Source organism: Microcaecilia unicolor, chromosome 3 (assembly GCF_901765095.1).
Source record: "Microcaecilia unicolor chromosome 3, aMicUni1.1, whole genome shotgun sequence".
NCBI classification, from domain to species: domain Eukaryota; kingdom Metazoa; phylum Chordata; class Amphibia; order Gymnophiona; family Siphonopidae; genus Microcaecilia; species Microcaecilia unicolor.
The window spans coordinates 169,948,186-169,969,624 of record NC_044033.1 but is presented as its reverse complement, the minus strand read 5'-3'; the positions used below and the strand labels follow the sequence as shown (position 1 = coordinate 169,969,624).

At 43.0% G+C, this 21,439-nt stretch overlaps 1 protein-coding gene across 7 annotated transcripts in view; it reads right to left on the bottom strand.

Moving 5' to 3' along the window:
• LOC115465822 (utrophin-like) overlaps positions 1-21,439 on the bottom strand; it is a 1,296,369-nt gene that overhangs the window by 889,365 nt on the left and 385,565 nt on the right. For all 7 annotated transcript variants that reach the window (XM_030196568.1, XM_030196575.1, XM_030196573.1 and 4 more), the window contains 5 exons: positions 15,831-15,992; positions 14,842-14,970; positions 11,769-11,942; positions 10,563-10,718; positions 5,825-5,995 (listed from right to left, as the gene is read on the bottom strand). In XM_030196568.1, the coding sequence (XP_030052428.1) occupies positions 5,825-5,995; positions 10,563-10,718; positions 11,769-11,942; positions 14,842-14,970; positions 15,831-15,992 (792 nt within the window). The remainder of the gene's footprint in view (positions 1-5,824; positions 5,996-10,562; positions 10,719-11,768; positions 11,943-14,841; positions 14,971-15,830; positions 15,993-21,439) is intronic.

Genomic DNA, 21,439 nt, shown 5'->3' with positions numbered 1-21,439 from the left:
ATCTCCTCCCATCGCTGGAAAGCTATATCTTGCTTGCCCGGTCTGAACTGGGGAGCAAAGCGAAGGAACATATGCCTATAATATATTTGCCCCGGGAAAAAGTGTCCCCTTATCTTACTCCACGTCAATAGAGGCCAGCGCATCATAGGCGGGCTTCCCTTGATTATTTCTCCTAAATCTTCCCGCGATAACCAGGGGATAGCTCGTAGCGGGAAAGGTCCCATCCATTTTTGTTCCACCCTTGTCCAGGCCTTCCCTGTATCTTGAAGCCATGTAGCTATTACTCTAAGGTGGGCTGCTTGTAAGTAGTGTGTGAAGGAAGGAACTCCCATCCCTCCCCTCTCTTTCGATTGGTACATGACTTCTCTTTTCACCCTCGGGGGTCGTTTTCTCCAGATAAATGAGAATACCTTGCTCTGGAGGCCTCGCAAAAAACTATCTGGGATGGCTATGGGCAGGGCCATAAAGAGATACAAAATTCTAGGTAATATAACCATCTTAACTGCATTGATCCTCCCACTCCAAGACAGTGTCAATCCCTCCCATCGATGTAGTTCTGTAAAGAGCCTTTTTACCATTTCTGGGAAATTTGATTGGCATAGCTCATCCAAACTCCTCGGAATATTGACTCCCAGATATCTAATATGTCGTGCAGCCCATCGAAATGGGGAAGTAGTCTGCAACTGTGCTTTTTGTGAGGTTGGGATATTTATATCTAACGCTTCTGACTTGTCTAGGTTAACCTTGAAGCCAGACACTCTCCAATACGACTGGAGCAACTCTTGTATCTTCGGAATTGCGGGTCCTGGCTCCCGCAGCATAAGTAGTATGTCATCCGCGAAGAGGAGCGCCCGTGTTTCCAGGCCCCCCACCCGTGGTCCCCTGATATCAGGGTGCGTTCGTATCTGAATAGCCAATGGTTCCATGACTATCGCGAAGAGCAATGGTGATAGCGCACAACCTTGTCGGGTCCCCCTATGTAGTTGAAATGGCTTGGAGAGTCTCCCATTTACCCTTATCGATGCTAAGGGTGCCTTATAGATCAGTTTAAGCCAGTGTGTGAATCGCCCGGTGAAACCCATCCTACCCAAGACTGTAAACAGGAAAGGCCAGCTCACCCGGTCGAATGCCTTCTCTGCGTCAAGGGATAGCAGGCACATAGAAAGTTTATGTTCCTGTGTGTGATGTATCATGTGGAGGGCCCTGCGGATGTTATCAAAAGTCTGTCTTCCATGTACAAAACCCGTTTGGTCTTCATGAATTAGCGTTGGGAGGTATCTCTGGAGTCTGGTCGCTAAAATATTTGTAAAGATCTTATAATCTACCCCCAACAAAGAGATCGGCCTGTATGATGCACATAATTGCGGGTCTTTTCCCGGCTTAGGGATAACTGTAATGCTAGCCAAATTCCATGTGGGGGGGAGCTCCTGACTAAATTCAAGCGAATTGAAGACCCTTAATAACAGTGGAGCCAACACCCCCCCCAAACACCTTATAAAATTTGTTGGTGAATCCGTCGGGCCCCAGTGCCTTACCTATAGGAAGCTCCTTGAGAGCCCGCAGGAGCTCCTCTAGCTCAATTGGTTGTGACAGGACTTGGTCTGCACTAACTGCTAGTTTAGGGAGTTCTATATCCGCAAAATAGTTCTCCATTTCCTCTTCCGGTACCTCCTCCCCTGCCATATATAGTGTTTTATAAAAGTCCCCAAATGCCGCCTCAATATACTCGGGGTCTACGCGTGTTATCCCTCCCTCATCTTTTAGACTCACCACCACGTTCCGGAGTGTAGTTTGTTTAAGTTTATAAGCCAAAAGCCGGCTGGCTTTATTGCCAAATTCAAAGTGGGACTGGCGGACCCGCTGAAGTTTTTCTGCCAAGTCCGCCAGCTCCAACTCATTTATCTGTGTTCGCAGTCTATGAATTTGATCGATAATCTCCACTGCCGGCCTGGGCCCATCTCGGTGAAGTGCGGCCTCCGCTTCCCTTTTTCATATTTATGTGTAAGCCAGCCGCGCATTTATTTTTTACCAGAAGTTCATAAGGATGTTTTGCATTCCCCTGGTCGACCCATTGTGTCCTTGAATGGCACAACACTAGAACTGCTAAGTAAGTATCTTGATTTATTTTTGAAACCTTCAGCTAGAAAAGTAGTATCATGTGTACAGGATACTAGTCAATTCCTTAATGAAGTTGATATGGTTATTGTTGTGACTTTGGACAATACTACTACTTAACACTTCTATAGCGCTACAAGGCATACGCAGTGCTGTACACCATACACATAAAGACATCGTTGGTGCCCTCAGCAGCAACCTTATTTGTGGCAGATTTTGAAGAAAAGTACATCTATGGTTTCTCTTGTTTTTCAAATATCATCTGTTGGAAGAGGTTCCTGGATGATATATTTTTTTCTTTGGACAGGGTCAGAACTAGAGAGTTGCACGGGGACAGAAATCTTACCCGTCCCCGCCCGTCCCCGCTGGAATCTTACCCGTCCCCGCCCGTCCCCACTGGAATCTTACCCATCCCCACCCATCCCCGCAAAAATTTAAACCATCCCAACCCGTCCCCACCCGTCCCCGTAAGAATTTAACCCATCCCCACCTATCCCCGTAAGAATTTAATAGTACATAAAAGAAAGTTCCAGTCAGCTCCCTCAGTCTCTCTCTGGATTTGAGCCACAGCACTGTAGGCAAGGAAGGAGTGGAAGCTGAAACTTGGAACACTCTGGTGTGCACATGTAAGATTTGTCTCTGATTTACTGGCAGTGTGTGCTGAGAGGCCGCCACATGCACGCGCCAGTAGGTTAGGTGACATCTGATTCTTGTGCCTGTGTCAGAGCTGAGGTCTGACACAAGTCTGGTAGCAAAGAGGATTAATAGTAACAAAGTAAGTGACAGCAAATAGACCTGAACGGTCCATCCACTCTGCCAATAGTCACACTCGTGATCAAGTCATCATTAAATCAACGAGTGTGATATTATATACTTGATTATGGTCTTTCTTCCGTTCTTCTGGAACAAAGACCACAGAAGTCTATCTGGCCCTATCCTTATGTGAGAGAAGATCCACCGGTAAGTGGAAAACTCAAGCACCCCACGGTAAAAACAAGAATGTGTAAAAAAAGTGGGAGTACGACCAAGGAAACCAGAAACTGGAAGATGTTCTTGACAACAATTTATTGAAAATTTGAAGACTCGACACGTCGTGTTTCGGCCGTCAGGCCTGTGCAAAGTGCTGCAGAGCAATGACGATGGAAAACCTCTAAGGATATATCAGTAGTCTTTTGCACGGAGAGTTGCTAAACAATGATGAGGTTGATTCTTAAGAAGTAGCGTGGTAGTCTTAAGAAAGACTGTTTTGAAAAAGTTCGTCAGGAGCGCTGCTCGCACACCGAAAAGCTCTTATTCTGTAAAACTTGGGTTCATTCTGGGATAGTCAGAGATCCTGAAGGACCCTGCCACAAAGTTGTTCTCACTGCGCAGGGCTTCAAATGGCAAACTTCTCCACAATTAAGCCCTGGATTCTGACTGGCAAAGAAACACTGTGCAAGTATGAACTGCATAGACCGCTTCAAATCTTGAGGGTTGGCCACGGAAAGCACTTTCGATATAAGCTAAAACACTTCACTAGCAATCCCCCAACAGACAGAGAATTCCTGACGGCCGAAACACGACGTGTCGAGTCTTCAAATTTTCAATAAATTGTTGTCAAGAACATCTTCCAGTTTCTGGTTTCCTTGGTCGTACTCCCACTTTTTTTACACATTCCTATCCTTATGTTCCAACTACTGGAGTTGCCGTTGAAGCTCACTCCAGTCTATTCGTCTTCTCATTTGTGGGACACAGACCGTAAAAGTCTGTCCAGCACTGTCCTCATGTTCCAGCCACTGAAGTTGCTGTCTAAGCCCTTTCCAGCCCATCCTAAACCAGATTGCCATGTATGAGACACAGACCATACAAGTCTGCCAGGTATCAGCTCTAGTTCATCACAGCCAGAGTTGCCATCTAAGTGTCACTTGACACATCCACACACATGCAGCCATTTAAGGTTAGCTTTTTATATAACTTCCATTTTCTAATTAGAGATCCTCTATGTTCATCCCACGCCTTTTTGAATTCCGTCATCATTTGTGACTCTACCACCTCCTTAATGGAAGACTTTCCACATTTATGCTGTTAAAGCAAGGAAGAAGAGGAGGAGGACACAGCACTCAAATAAATTGGTATTCGGTAGATGAGAGGCTGGTGCAGGTGCAGCTTACACTTCTACGGGAAGCCCACAGAACTGGTTCCATCCCCGTGGGAACCCCGCAGGAACTGCCTCCGTCCCCGCGGGAACCCCGCAGAACTGTTTCCATCCCCGCGGGAACCCCGCAGGAACTGCCTCCATCCCCGCGGGAATCCCGCGGGTTCCGCGGGATTCCCGCGGGGACGGAAGCCGTGCAGCTCTCTAGTCAGAACAGAAACTAAAGAATTATTTGCAGTGGATTAATAGTGTGACATTACATTTGCAGTTTACCATGAATTATGACAAACATAAAATTGATATTTTGGATGTAACTGTATATAGACTGGATGACCACATTGGTACTACCTTATATTGGAAGTATATGGCACAAAATACCTTTTTACATTTTGGTAGCTTTCATCCATTTTGTTTGAGACAGAATTTACCTATAAGTCAGTTTTTACGGATCTGCAGGATATACTCTTCAGACATTGAATTTGAAAAAGAAGCGATTTAATTATTTTACTAATTAACAACGTGACAGAATTTCACAGTCACTGTGAATACTTAAATTGTCCACCCCCAGGCTTTAACACAGGCCTTTAGTCGCTTTGGAAAGTTCTTAATACACTTGTCGATCAGTCCCTGTGCATCTGCAGGGCTTCCTTGAGTTTGGCAACTGTTTGCAGCTACCTCGATCCCCAGAAAAATGCCTATGTCACTGTGGCATCATTTAACAGTAAGCCGGTACTCTAGGTTTTTGTTCTGTTCTTTTTTTCCCTCCCCAAATAATGGTAGTTTTATAGTGCAAGCATTTTTTGAATGTGTGAACATTGTTGGGTGGTCACGCTAAGAAGTCTGTAACATCGCCGTGATTAAAGATATTTCACTTACCACATAAATATAGATAGTAACAACAAATAAAGCTGTAAAATTTCACACCAAAATTCCAAGCAGTTGCTAAGAAAACAGCAAAAATAATCTAGGGGGTTACTTTGTTTTTACCCCACCCCGTAGTTCTGCTCCCCACTGAAGAGGAAGCAAAGTAACTGAAGCAATAGCAAAACCAAACTTTTCAGAGTAATGGAAACCCTCCTTCCTCCCTCTAGCAATACCACACAACCTTCTTCTTCAATGCTGGAGAACTGAGAACTGTGTCAGTGTGTGGCCTCTCTAAAATCATGAGGTACTATGGCGCACAAACAGATGGGTGCAGCCATTCAAATCCTTCCTCCCCATTAGTACATGTATGATCTCCGGCTTTTCACGCAGTTCCCCACAACCCAGGGTCCTCCGCAGATTTCCTAACTCTGTTACTTCCCCTGCGAATGCTGTTTCATGCTTTTGTGAACACTACCTTCTATTACTCCTTTTCAGTCTCTGCCTACACAGACGTGGTAGCTGCAAACACACTGAAGAAAGTTTTCCTATCCAAGCTATATTTTTAGATAGATGCAACAGCTATTTTATTAAGCTGTCCTGAGCTGATACACATATATAAACACACACATGTATATATGCTTTACGAGCTTTGAGCTAACATGCAGTAGCAAAAGCACACCTGCAAAAGGTAAAACCGTAAAGCTTCCTTACTTTAGCCCAAGCAATTTCTGTATCCAAATCAGCCAGCAGGCTCTCAGCAGCCGATTTCTGCACCAGCTCAGACTCAGTGGCAGTCAGCCATTCGGACAGCGAGGCTGCCTCTTTCTTCAGCTTCCGCGACAGCTGGCAGGCCCGCTCCAGATCCTGTTTTCCTTCAGTCACCTGCAGGAAAGAACCCAACAAATTCAGACCTAGGACACCTCTGATCCTTCCAGTACTTGCAAAACGCTTTAGCACTCAAGGAAACAACTTCACTGTGTCCTTGTCTCACATTCGTCTCCAGAAGAGGATGCATTTAAGTCTGATTAGCTGTTAAATGTTATTTGTAATGCTTTAAATCAGGCTTGTCCAACCTGGCCCATCAAGTGCTTTTTTCTGGCCCTCAGAAGCTTCACAATGCTTATAGCAGGATTCCTACTTCCCCAACACAACTTAGTTCACTGTAAGCATGAACTGTGCAGTGCCAGAAGATCGGGTCTCACAAGTCTCATCTTTTACCTTTCATCTAAGGCAGCGGTTCCCAAACTCTGCACTGTGGTGCCCTGGTACACCGCAGCAAACTCACAGGAGTGCCACGACAATGTTCTCTCTAAGGTACATAGCAGACACACCGGGACCTGCGCCTCACCTCCTTGCTCACGTCATCCTCGCTGCTGCTGCTGTTCCAGACAACCAGCAGCAGCAAAACAAAAGACAGCCATTCTGAAGTCGAAGTGTACATATTCGCAGCTGCCGGTCCCATTCCTCCAATATCATTTCCTATTCCAGGGTGGAGCCGGCAGCCAAAAATACGTACACTGAGGTCCCTCAATGGCTGTACTTTGTTTTGCCGCCGCCATTGCTGGTCTGGAACAGCAGCAGCAGCGAGGGTGGCAGTGGGAGAGAGGTCACTCTCTGGTTGGAAGGATCAGAGAGAGGGGGCAGACGCTGGATGGAAATGGGAAGACAGAGGGGGCAGGCACTGGATAGAAGGATCAGAGAGAGGGGTAAGACACTGACTGCGGGAGTGTCGGCATCGGCAGCTGAAGCATGCTGTCATTTTGCTTGCTGCTCAGGCACCATGGAGCTTGGGCCTCAGGCAGCCAACCTATTCAGCTGGTGGAGCTTGGGCACTGCCACCAGCAAACGTAGGACTCAACACCGTTGGGCGAGGGGGAGGGGGAGGGTGTGAGAGATCTGAAAGGAAATGCGTGGCCTAGGGACGCCGTGAACTGAGAAAGTTTGAGAACCGCTGATCTAAGGTCATTAGTGACAAAAAGCCATTACCATCTTGGATACTGTTGGATGGTCTATACAAACAACAGACTCTATAGTCTCTGTAGAGAAGTTTAGATTCTTCAACTGTATCCAAAAACGAGTTACAGGGAAATTCTATAAATTGGCCCCTCAGTTTAGGAGCCCCAATGCCAAGCATTTAGCGTGAATTCTACAACAGTATCTTGGTGCCAAGATTCCGTTATAGAATATTAGTGTATGTCAGCACTAGTGTGCAAATGTTTAAGTGTGCTCTCTTACGCTATAACAATGGCAGACATAAGCTGGCGTGCCTAGCTGCCACAAAGTGACACAGGTAATTCACAGTATTCTATAAAGGGGGATAACAAATTCTTTTTCACTTTTCACATCCTACCACAGTACAGTCTGCTCTCAACAACTGCTTTGTGCCTGTTTCCTTCTGGCTGAAGAAGATTCTTTTCCTCAACACCTCTAATTGGGAGGCCATTCTTTTTTCCTGGCCCCATGTTTCTATGCCCCTCCCCCTCATCCATGATCGATGGACAGCCTCTCCCCCTTTATGACTCTGTGAAAATCCTTGGATCCTCAGCTGTCCTTTAAGACTCAGATTGACTATGTTATCCGTTCTGCTTTTTTTCGCCTCGCATTACATCTGTCCATTGCACTCACTGCTTGACCCCTCACTCTTGCGCACTTTCCTTCTATCTCTTGTAGTATTATGCATTGACTGCTGTAACTCTCTTTATGCTGATCTTCCCCTCTACTTATTCAAGCGTCTTCGGTTAATCCAGTCAACCACTGTTAAAATTCTCCATTGTGCTCACCGCTTCAATCATGTGACCCCTCTTCTTCGCTCTGAACACTGGCTCCCTGTTACCACTCGCATTAAGTTTAAGCTTCTTTGTCTAGTCTTCAAGTCTCACCTTCTGCTTGCCCCGGCTTACCTCACCTCTTTACTTATCCCCTATGTTCCCACTCGCTCTCTGTGCTCTTCTCTTCCCTCTTTTCGTCTGCCCATCTCCCTTGAGACCAGTTTCAGTTACTTAGGCCCTTTCTTGTGGAATTCTGCACCTCCTCAACTCCATTTGGAACCCTCACATCCCAAATTCAAAGCACTCCTCAAAACCCATCTGTTTACTGAATCTTTTGGCCTCTATCCCTAGTCTGTTGCCCTGACTAGTTTTAAATTGTAAACCGGATAGTTGACTAATGGATAATTTGCAGTATATCAAGCGCTGGAAATAAAATAAACTTCGTTAGTCTACAGTAGCAAAATGCCAGAGGCTGGTGGCACCTTATACACTACCCAATTCATTGAGGCCTGAGCTTTTGAGGACCAGAGTACACTTCATCAGAAGTGCTGCAAATCATCTCCTAAATAAAAGTATAGTTTTTCCTTAAAATATGACAAGGTATTTCAGCTTAACTAAAACATCTTGACATCTTGTCCCTGGTGACAGCAGCCAAATGTTGCAAAACACATTATTTACATATAAATACCTTATAGCAACAAATTGTTCTTCCAATGTCCACATTAATTCACTGTTAAAAAGTTCAGCATGCAATTTTAGCTTCTATTACCGTATTTTCACTTTTCTTTAAATATTTAAGTGCATCCGTTTTACAGCTTCTAATACAGAGGAGACAAAAAGCTTTTTCCTTCTAGTTAAGGTGATCATAACAAGTCAGCCTGCCCAAAAAGTCTAGAATGATCTCTAAGAGTCTAGTGCCTCTCTATGGAGAAGATGCTTGGGCAAATGAGGGATTTTGATTATTAGTAAGAGAGAACACAGACTATTTTTAAAATGACTAATCCTCTTAGACAGCCACAGCCAATCACAATGCATTAAAAAAATATATATATCCTCACACGCAAAAGTCTATATAGATATTCTATGGCAGAAACCTATGGTAGTTGACGGGGTGGGGGAGTGGACGGGAACCTAAACTCATGAAACATCCACTGATGTAATTAAACGTGTAATTAAACTCTGGAATTCGTTGCCAGAGAATGTGGTAAAGGCGGTTAGCTTAGTGGAGTTTTAAAAAGGTTTGGACGACTTCCTAAAGCTAAGCTAACCGCCTTTACCACATTCTCTGGCAACGAATTCCAGAGTTTAATTACACGTTGAGTGAAGAAAGATTTCCTCCTTTTCATATTAAATTTACTATTTTGTAGCTTCATCGCATGCCCCCTAGTCCTAGTATTTTTGGAAAGAGTAAACAAACGATTCACGTCTACCCATTCAACTCCACTCATTATTTTATAGATCTCTATCATATCTCCCCTCAGCCATCTTTTCTCCAAGCTGAAGAGCCCTAGCCGCATCAGCCTTTCCTAATAGGGAAGTCGTCTCATCCCCTTTATCATTTTTGTCGCCCTTCTCTTCTCCACTGCACTATCTACTAGGCTATTCCTCCATTCCACTTGGGCAAAGATGTGGAAATCAAAAGCTATAAGCAGCCTCTCATACTATTTTTTTTCCAAGTGTTTAGAGCAGCAAAAATGGTAAAAACAAATTTCTTAAATGACTCAGAGGCGAGCTTTATAAAAGGTCAGCCCTGATTTTTCACTTTGTTGCTTATAAAACAAGACTGGGAAGCCACTGTCCTGATCCTGGTCACAACCCACATAGGTAGCACTATTTTTTTATTGGAATTACCCAGTGGAAATACTGATCTAGTTCTGTGTTGTATCTCCATACCACCTCCCCCAGAGTTAGTAATTCTGATTTCTCTATAAGCCACAGGACTGCACATTCATTCATGTGGCAGGGTAAAACAAAGGCGCCATCAGACTGCCCTGAAAAAATACAGAGCTAGAGGATAACTAGTCTTCAACATTTGAAATCTGAGGGAAGTCCATCAGGAAACAAATCGACGGCTGTAACCCACAAGCAAGTGGCCCAGAGATCACAGTGGCACTGCAGAACTAATACATGCACTGCAATCGTACCCTGGGAAAAGATGTGACTGTTAGCTCTGGAACTCACTGCTAGAGGATGTGGTAACAGCAGCTAATATATCTGGGTTTAAAAAAGGTTTGCAAAAGTTCCTGGAGGAAAAGTCCATAGTCTGCTATTGAGATACACATGGGGAAGCCACTGATTATCCCTGGGATCATCAGTAGAATGAATCCTGCTCTTTGGGATTCTGCCAGGTACTTGTGACCTGGAATGGCCACTGTTGGAAGCAGGATACTAGGCTAGATGGACCATCTGTCTGCCCCAGTATGGCTATTCTTATGTTCTAAGCATAGGCATCTCCAAACATGCACTGAAAAGCAGCTTTAAATGCATTCTGATAATTGAACATAATTCTTCAGGCTTTATTTGGTGAAGAAAGTTAAACGTATTTGGGCAAAAGAAAGACACCCTGGATTAAGACAAAACAGGAAATAACAGAGCTATGAATTGGCAACAGTTTGCTTTAAATGCTTTAAATGGAAAACAGCATTCACACTGTAGTGCAAATCTATTTGATGCCTCCTCACCTGGGCACCCAGATCATTGTAGAGAAGTTTCAAAGCCGTCAGTTGCTCATCCATCGCCTTCGGATTGTCTGTCTGCTGTTTCTGCACTATCTGCCTTCCTGTCTTGATCACAGTCTCCACTTCAAGCTTTACCTCGCTGAGGGTTTTATAGAGTTTCTAAAGAGAAAAAAAAAAAAAACCAAAACACTTTAATTCACTGACTGAATGCTGTCTGTCATCCGAGATTCTGCCAGCAGTGCTAAGGATCATGAAAATATCCATGATTAGAATACAAAACTACATACTTTTGGGAAGCCTGCTAGGTGTCCTTGGCCTGGATTGGCCGCTGTCGTGGACAGGGTGCTGGGCTCGATGGACCCTTGGTCTTTTCCCAGTGTGGCATCACTTATGTACTTATGTACAGCTATAGATCCAGGGCTTTGGAGTCGGAGTCGGTAAAATTTACTGGTCGATATTAAAACAAATTTAACTAGCCAGAAATTGCAGCAGACCAGTTAAATCGCTTGTTTGGTAATTTTTAACACGTAACCAGTTATTGCTGCTGAAAATTAGTGGTTACTGCCTAAGTGAAAGTCAGCTATTTTGGGGGCATTCCAGCCCCAGTACTCAGCACATAACTGGCCAGGGTAACCGCATAAAACACAGTCCTATTTTTATACGGCAACCCATGAGTGCTTAAATTGTGAATATCGACTTAAGTGGCCATGTGTTAGCCAGTGTCACATAAACTAGATATTCAATGGGGAAGCCCTGACAAGGCCCGGCATAAATTATCCAGGAACAACACTGGCGGCGGTCAGCAAAATGCTCACTGCCGTCAGCTAAACTTTGACCCCTTAAAGCCTAACATCAGTTGAAGTCAGAGTCAGATGGTAAAAAAAACAAAGGAATTGGAGTTGAAGGTTTGGTGTACTGACTCTACAGCCCTGTATAGATCACTGTTTCTCAGGCCTCTCTCACAGGCACTCCTAGCCAATGAGGTTTTCAAGATCACCTCAGTGAATATACATGCCCTAGGTTTGCATACAATGGAAGCAATGCATGAAAATCTATTGCATGTTTATTCATTGTGGTACTGGCCAAGTATGCCTCCAGGAGACGGCTGAGAAGCTCTGATCCATTGGTAACACAGATGTTAGCAGCAAAGTAAATATGAAGAAACTAGTAAAAAAGGCCCATTTCTGACACAGCGCAATGCCGTCTTACCATACAGCCATCCATGTGAATCTGGATAACATCAGGGTCCACTTCCTTCACATCCAGTACATGCAGTTCTGCTTTCACACCGTCCAACACCCGCTTGCAATCCAGCATGCGCTGCTCAAAATTAGCAGGCTTCTGGAAGAGCTGGAACTTCGTAGACACTTCTCGGAGCTTCCTCTGTTTCCATGAAATGAAACAGAGCGAACAGTGAATGATATTGAAATCAGACTAAAATGCATCTTACTCTGCAAAGCTGCATCTTTGCTGTCTCATTTCCTAACATTATGTTCAGGTTAACTTCACCCTAGCAAGCCATTCTGGGGTAATTCTCTAAAGAAAGTGCTAAGCATTAATGTGTCAGTTAGGCACAGAGAAGATTAGAATACCAGCATATATGTACACACACGTATAAGCCAATATTCTAACTACATGCATACATTACATTGTATGCATTTAACAGTGAGCGTGCAGGGGGCAGAGCATGGAGCAGCGCGTAAGCTGGTGGGACATTTGTCGTGTCCAATAGCATTACTTCAATTTTTGCAGGATTCATTTAGGTATTTGGGAGTGTGGCTTGATTCAGGATTGAAGTTTGATGAGCAGATCTCTCAGGCTGTGCATGCAGGGTTCGCTTTTTTTTTTAAGATTCTTGAGAACGGTGCACCCTTTTTTTGATGAGACAGTGTTTCATTCATTCTTGCATTGGTTGGATTATGGCAATGTGATTTATTTGGGAATATTTCTCAGTTTGCTTAAATGACTGCGTACAGTTCAGAATGCTGGAATCGGCTTACTCGGATGATTGACTACGAGGGATCATGTTACCCCTCTTTATGTTAAATACCACTGGCTTCCAATGGAATTTCGTCCTATGTATGGTACATTGGGTATTGTCTACTGGAAAGCCTGGGTACCTGACAGATTTTTTACAGCATTATGTTCCTTCTAGGGTGTTAAGATCACAGGATAAAGCACTGTTAATACTTCTTCCTCACTCCTCAGTTCGTTTAATCTCTACAAGGTAAGGTGTTTTTTTCTGGTATGCCCCATATTTGTGAAACCAGTTACCGCTGGGGATCCGTGAGGAATCTTATTATTTAAAATTAGGTTGAAATCTTATTTTGGGGAGAAATTCTTGGGGTGGTTGAGTTTCTGCTGTCTCCCGTGCAATTGACCTGAAGAGGCTGAAGCTTGGATGTTGTTTGTATACTCTTGGGATGAATTGCTTTACTTTTATTATTGACGTTCTTTTCTATCTGGGTGTCTAATTATAGATGCACCTTCTCAATGACTAGATATCATCTATATATTTACCCCTGGATTCTATATATTGCATCTAGCGTTCCACGCCGAAATAATCTATAACAAGGCACGTAACTTAATTGGCTTAACAAGCTAATCAGCATTGATAACAGGTCTTAACGAGCAATGAGCACTAATTGTCAATAATTAGAATTTAAATGCACAACTTGCTAAGCATATTCTGTAACGCACTGTGCCGAAATTTTAATGCACACAGGCAAAAAGGGGCATGATTAGCAGCAAGGATAAAGGCGTTCCGTGAGCGTTCCAAAATTTACGAGCACTGTTACAGAATATGGCCCAGTCCGCGTAAATCTACACGCAGGGATTTATTCCACATTTTCGTTGGTGTAAATGGAGGTGCATAGTTTTAGGTGCTAGGATATCAACTAAGCACATTCTATATATCGCACCTAAATATAGGCACCGCTTATAGAACACACTTAGGCAGCAATGTTTTCTGCTCTGATTCTTTAGGCGCCATATATAGAATCTGGCCTTAACGGGCCATAAAAACCCTCTTCTCTCCACTATGAGAAAGCTTTTAGTAACTTAGAATCACCTTATCAGCTATTCTTCTCAATAATATTTTGTTACCACTTTGTAGACTGTTAAATTGTTTTGGTATACAATTCGGACTATATGTAGATGACATACAATATTTTGTGCCTTTTGATAATGGTGTTTAAGTCACGTTTGATAAGTTGAGGTTTATTATGGCCTATATTTTACAACAAAGTGCACAGATTTTGGAATGCCCACCAAACGCCCATTTCCACACCTCTAAGCATGCCCCTTTTTGCCTGCTTGCGTTAAAATTTAGGCGCAGTACAGTACAAAATACACATAGCAATGTAGGCGAGTAAATTCTAATTTTTGCCAATTAGTGCTTGCTAGTGCTTGTTAAGAGCTGTTAACAACACTTAACAGCTTGTTAAAACATTAATCTATGTGCCTAATTAGAGAAAACACCTAGATTTACACGTGGAACTGCACGTAAATCTAGGCGCACTATATAGAATCTGGGGGTAATTGGTTAGCACAGCTACACTGCTGCATGCTAATGTGAAAATTAGTATATGGCCATTATTGCCAGAATACAAATATTGGTCATTTCACAGCAGAGCTAAAAGTGGCCTTAGCACGTGGAAAAGATCTGCCCTGGGGATAGCACAGGCCACCTTTTAGTGCTACTTCCTAAAAGGGCCCCCATGTTAACTTTGTGTTTAAATGTCACCAGTGTGCACTATTTCTCATTAGTGCACATGAGAAAAAAAATCCTAACTTTTGGGGGAGGTGCCAATTGTTTCATTTTTACAACATTATGAAATGACACAGATGTTGTCATTTGACATTTCCTTTATGTCATTTCAAACAAATGCACATCCTTAATTTACACTCTATCGAGTGAGCCTTTGGTTCGTCCTTCTCCAGGTTAAATACAAATTCAAAATGAGTGAAAAGTACGGCAAAAGAGATCTTAAGAGGATCACAGAAAATAAAGTTATGAGTATTCTCCAGATCCATATCCAAGTGAACAATTCTGAAAGTGAAAATTACAGGAAGCTTGTGAATGCAAAGGAAGAACGGCAAAACTCCCCTGATTCTAAATGCACTAGTTTATGCCTTGCAAAGCTATTTCCAAAGCTCCTTGGCTTCACACACTTCGTTGTTTTTTTTATTTCCATTGCCCATTCTTGTAAATGTTATTCCTGCTTTACAGTTAGCAGCTCAATGGCGCTCAGATCTAAGGAAATCAAATCCAGGCCTTCACCTGCAAAGCATCCAACTGGTTACCACCTCGTGGGGATTTACCGTCCGGAGAGCTTGGGGGCAGGGATTTAGCATTCCTCTTCAGCTCTTCCAAGGTTGCTTCATGGGCTGCAATCTCTGTTTGAAGTTTCTGCAAAATTATGGAGGGGGAGAGAAATGACAGGTAAGAAAAGATACCCTGTTACAACCTGTCAAATCTCAATACACTGGTCAATGCTGAGCAATCGAGCTAAACGCACCGTTAGCTATGTCCAGCTGGCATAAAATGTAGGGTTTTCCCTTCTATGGTGGGCGGGGGAGGGATTTTCCCATAATTCAGGTGAAATCAAGTAACAACTGATGTTAGATATTTTAGCCTGTACACCTCTTAGTTCTGTTTGTCAATTAGAGCGGTTTGGCAAAATTTTAATAAACTATAAAATGTCACATACAAAATTTCAGACTGAACTGGGTATGGAGGGAAATTAGCAGAAAACACATTTTGTCGTTATGCAGGTTGACTTCTGTGTCATGCATATATGCTTTTTGTTGTTGCTGTGTGCTATGTATACATTTGAAAACCCTCAATAAACAGATTTAAATATATATAGATAGAGCAAATTTGGGCCAACCAAACTATTTAACTGTTAATTCTGAATTACTGTGGTTGCCACATTTGACATATTTGCCAAAAATATTGGATACTTAGAGACAGGTGATATCTCTTCCTGGACTAAATACATTTGTCACTATCTTATAGGAAGTTCACATATGCAATGACCTGAGAAAAGTGTGCATAGCAGTTGAGTGCCAGTCACAAATGTAATTAGTTCAGGAAAAGGTAAAACCTCAAGCTTGTTTGCTACCCTAATTTTGAAAATATCCTTTATTGAAATTATCAGGACTTGCCAACAATGAGATGGATATTCAATCCTAGCTAGCTTTCATGATTTTCCATCTTGGTGCTCGTAAAGCGTCCAGTAGCTAACAGACTGCTTAGGAATAGTGTACCTGAGCCTCCTGAGGTATCTGAAGGGCATCCACCCTATTGGTCAAATATGACGCCAACTGTTTGTCCATCTCTTCCAAGGATTCCTTCAAGGCTTGAAGAATTTGCTCATTCTCTTGCAGGGTCTTCAAGCGATTCTCCAGAAAAATCTGCTTGCTGACTGCCTACATAGAAAAAATTTCTTTCAGTAATTTATTATTTTTTTTAACATGATTAATCATACTGACTCCAGATTCCATACAATTAGACTAACAAGGGAAGATATAAAAAAAATCCCACATAATTTACAAAGGATGATACAGTTCACAGAAGCCATATCTGTCAGTGCTTGAGCACCCCCAATACTGAACAAACACCTTGATTGTGTCCATTGGGTTTAGCACCCCCTATGATACAGGCAACATCAATTCACAACACTGAGATATGGTAAGCCAACAGTGAGATATGCTGACAATACACAGCTACCACATACAAAAATTGATCATTCTGGGGCACTTTTATTAATCTGCATTAGGGCTAATGTGTGCCTAACACAGCTTAAAATGGCATGCCATGGGACGCACTCAGGCATCCTGTGATAACTGCCAAATCTGCACACTAACCATACACAAACTATATTTTAAGAGACCGTGTCAGGGGGTGAAGTGTAGGCTACATTACTCATTATATTACCAACTGGTTTAGCCCTTGCCTACAAAACAGGTGGCAGTTAAGTGCACACGCAGTCATTTTTTTTATATACCACCTAGCTTTATCAGGTCAAGGCAGTTTATATAAAATTTTTTTTAACATACAAATGTACAAATTAACGCACAGAAAGGAACTCTATAGGCCAGATAGGAAAGACCTAGCCACAATCACTCAAGAGAACCAATTTCACTTTCTAAAATATTAACCATCTCTTCAAATGCAGAAAGCTTAAATATCCTTAATCCTGTAACATTACCAATGGAACTAATATTTACAGTTCCAACAATCACTCTACAGTGGAACATTTTTCGAGTTGGCAGAGATTACCTCTTGGGTTGCGTGGCACTGCAAAGCTACTAGTTATTTATATCAGAGTGCTACTTTATTGCGGAGTGGTGCTCTCCTAATAGGAGGAAGCTAAGCTTTGAAAATTATTATTATTAGCATTTGTATAGCGCTACCAGACGCACACAGCACTGAACACCTGATACAAAGAGACAGTCCCTGCTCAAAAGAGCTTACAATCTAAATAATACAGACAGACAAGACAGTTACGGGTGAGGGAAGTAATGGGTGAGAAGGAAGGAAGGAAGGGACAAGAGGAGGGCAATTGAGTAGTGGCTAGAAGCTAAAAAGCAGCAGTGAAAAGGTGGGTTTTCAGCATAGATCTGAAAACAGGTAGAGATGGAGCTAGACGTATAGGTCCAGGAAGTCTATTCCAGGCATAAGGTGCCGCGAGAGAAAAGGAGTGAAGTCTGGAGTTAGCAGTGGAGGAGAAGGGAGACGACAAGAGAGATTTGTCCAGTGAGCGGAGTTCACGGGGAGGAATGTAGGGAGAGATGAGAGTGGAGAGGTAATGGGGGGCTGCAGAGTGGATGAATTTAAAGGTCAGTACGAGAAGTTTAAACTGAATGCGGAAGCGGACAGGGAGCCAGGGAAGTGACTTGAGGAGTGGGATAGTGTGGGCATAACGATTCTGGCGGAAAATAAGTCATGCCGCAGAATTTTGGACAGATTGGAAAGGAGAGAGATGGCTGAGCGGAAGACCAGTGAGAAGTAAATTGCAATAGTCCAAGCGAGAGGTGATAAGGGTGTGGATAAGGGTTCTGGCAGCGTATTCAGAAAGGAAGGGGCGAATTTTGCTAATATTGTAGATAAAGAAACAACAGGTATTGGCGATCTGTTGAATATGCGCAGAGAACGAGAGAGAGGAATCAAAGATGACTCCAAGGTTACAAGCCGAGGAGACAGGGAGGATGTGAGAGCCATTAACAGAGATAGAGAAAGGGGGAAGAGGGAAGGTGGGTTTATTATTACAATCAGGCTCCTAGATGGGCACCATGCAGCAAAAAAGGAAAATTAATCTATCAGTAGCCAGGAAGGATTATTTTAAATCTATCACTCTGAGGCCAAGGACAAATTGAAATGCTATGTGTTCTGGGGTGATGTAACCGAGTTGATAACATACAGTTTTATTGTACAGTGGTATGCACAAAAACATTAAATGAAAAAAAAAAACACACACACACACACACACACACAAAGAAAGCTACTCTAAATAAGGAGGAAACAGTCAGATGTAATTGATAATTCTTTATTCGGGGGGGGGGGGGGGAGAGTTTCTAACCGATTGATTGGAGCTTTTTTTCTATATATTCCTATGTAAAAAGAATAATTCTGCAAAATATTTCAATATCCTCATATTCTACCATTATTTCTGTCTGTGGCAGAATCTGTCTGTTTCTGGTACATCCATAAAAGCACATATACAGGCTGCAGTCCCTGAATGCATTTATATTATCCTTCCGCCACCCCTCACTCACACCAGGCACCAACAGAACTGACATTGAGTTAACCGACGTCTTGTAAAACAAGTTGTACTTATAATTTTCACTTGCAGTGTTTTTGTTATTAATGCATTCCTCATTGTTTGTCAGTTTAACACTGTCAGAGAAAAATATTCAGCGGTTTCCAGGTCAGTTAAACAAATCTGTTTCCATGAATTCGTCTGGGTTGCTTCTGATGGTTTTTGTATTCTGAAATTTTAATACTCACTGTTAATTCACAAGTAGATCAAGGGGTCCTTTTACTAAAGTGCGCTGAAAAATGGCTTGTGGTAGTGTAGGCGCGGGTTTGGGACGCACACTGATCCATTTTTCAGCGTGCCTGTAAAAAAGCCTTTTTTTAAATTTTTGTTGAAAATGGATGTGCGGCAAAATCAAAATTGCTGCACACTCGTTTTGGGTGTGTGACCTTACCGCCAGCCATTGACCTACTGATAAAGTCTCACACGTGTACAAAAATAAAAATTAGTTTTCGGCCATGCGTATTGGACACGCGTCAAAAAAGAAATTACCGCAAGAGCCACACGGTAGCCGGGCGGTAACTCCATTTTGGCGCATGTTGAGCGTGCATAGACTCTTACGCGGCTTAGTAAAAGGGCTCCCAAGTCTTCTGGTCTCTTATAATCTGCTGTGGAGGGGGCATCTAAAGTGTGTTAGATCGCAGTAATGTTAATATGGACCTATGTCAAGTCTATTTTAAAAAGACACAAAGGTGCCTATGTATCTTTATAAATACTAGGGGTAAACCATGGACATTTACAGGAGCAGAGTTAAAAATTAGAAGTTAGGGCTGCGCATTTAACGCGTTAATCAGGTGATTAACACAGGTTAACAACAGGTTTGGCTCACCCACAACAACAGGTCTCTCTCCCTTTCGTGAGTTCACCTGTGCTGCACAGACTGGCTGTTGGGTCCCGGGTATAGGTTGGCACTGCTGCTGTGCTGCGGGGAAGGCAAGGAGGTGATGCACCAGCGACCCGGAAGTAATGGCGGAGATACGAGTCCATGGCACGGCAGGAGAGGCTCTAGGCAGCAGCACTAGGGCCCAGAAGAGGTAGCCCATATAAGTACATAAGCATCGCCATGCTGGGACAGACCAAGCAATTTGTCCCGCCGCTCCTAGAAATACTGTATTATTCCCTTGTCCATTCAATAACATTCTATGGCTTTTTCCTCTAGGAAACCGTCCAACCCTTTTTGGAAGTCCGCTAACTTAACCGCCTTAACCACCTTTTCCGGCAGCGAATTCCAGCGTTGAGTGAAGAAAAATTTCCTGATTCGTTTTAAACTTACCACACTGCAGCTTCATCGCATGCCCTCTTGTCCTAGTATTTTTGGAACGCGTAAGCAGACGCTCCATATCGACCCGTTCCATTCCACTCATTATCTTATAAACCTCTCTCATATCTCCCCTCAGCCACCTTTTCTCCAAGCTGAAGAGCCCCAGCCTCTTCAGCCTATCCTGACAGGGAAGTTGTCCCATCCCCTGTGTCATCTTTGTTGCCCTTCTCTGCACCTTTTCCAATTCCACTATATTTTCTTTGAGGTGCGGCGACCAGAATTGAACATAATACTCGAGGTGCGGTCGCACCATGGAGCAATACAATGGCAGAATATCATCCTTATTTTTGTTTTCAATCCCTTTCCTAATGATACCCAACATTCTATTTGCTTTCTTAGCCGCAGCAGCACATTGAGCAGAAGTTTTCAACGTATCATCAACGATGACACCTAGATCCCTTTCTTGGTCCATAACTCCCAAAGCTGAACCTTGCATGACGTAGTTATAGTTTGGGTTCCTCTTTCCCACATGCATCACTTTGCACTTGTTCACATTAAACGTCATCTGTCATTTAGACGCCCAGTCTCCCAGTCTCGTAAGGTCCTCTTGTAGTTTTTCACAATCTTCCCGCGATTTGACTACTTTGAATAACTTTGTGTCGTCACCAAATTTGATTACCTCACTAGTTACCCCCATCTCTAGGTCATTCATGAATATGTTAAAAAGCAGAGGTCCCAGCACCGATCCCTGAGGGACCCCGCTAACTACCCTTCTCCATTGCAAATATTGGCCTTTTAATCCTACTCTCTGTTTCCTATCTTTCAACCAGTTTTTAATCCACATTAAGACACTACCTCCTATCCCATGTCCCTCTAATTTCCTCTGTAGTCTTTCATGAGGGACCTTATCAAACACCTTCTGAAAATCTAGATACACAATATCAACCTGCTCACCTTTGTCCACATTTGTTTACCCCTTCAGAGAAATGCAGCAGATTGGTGAGGCAAGACTTACCTTCACTAAATCCATGTTGACTTTGTCCCATTAGTCCATGCTTTTGAATGTGCTCTGTAATTTTGTTCTTGATTATAGTCTCTACCATTTTGCCAGGCACCTACGTCAGACTCACCGGTCTATTATTTCCCGGGTCTTCTCTGGAACCTTTTTTAAATGTCAGCGTTACATTGGCCACCCTCCAATCTTCTGGTACCACGCTCGATTTTAAGGATAAATTACAAATCAATAACAGTAGCTCTGCCAGCTCATTTTTAAGTTCTATCAGTACCCTGGGGTGAATACCATCCGGTCCAGAAGATTTGCTACTCTTCAGTTTGCAGAACTGCTTCATTACATCTTCCAGATTTACAGATATTTTAGTAAGTTTTTCCGACTCTTCAGCTTGTTGCCATGCTTGACTAATTGGTAGTGTGTGGAGGAAGAGGGGATTAGGGTTGTTCTCTCACCCCCGTGATGCTCTCAGACTGGGAACCTTAGTCTGGATCATCATACAGATCAGTAAGCTAAGGTTCTACAAGAGGATGCTCCATGAAAACTAATGGCCAGTAGACAGAACACTAATCCTAGAAAGTTTTCCACGTAGGGCACAGTGCACAATAAAGCTGTGGAATCTGTTGCCAGAAGACATGGTCAAAGGCACTAACATAACGAGATTGAAAACAGGATTCAACAAGTTCCTAGAGGAAGAGTCCATTAAAAGTTATTAGCCAGACATAGTTGGGTAAGCTTGGAAAATAAGATGTGAGAAATTCTATCCACTTCTTGGGATATGCTGGAC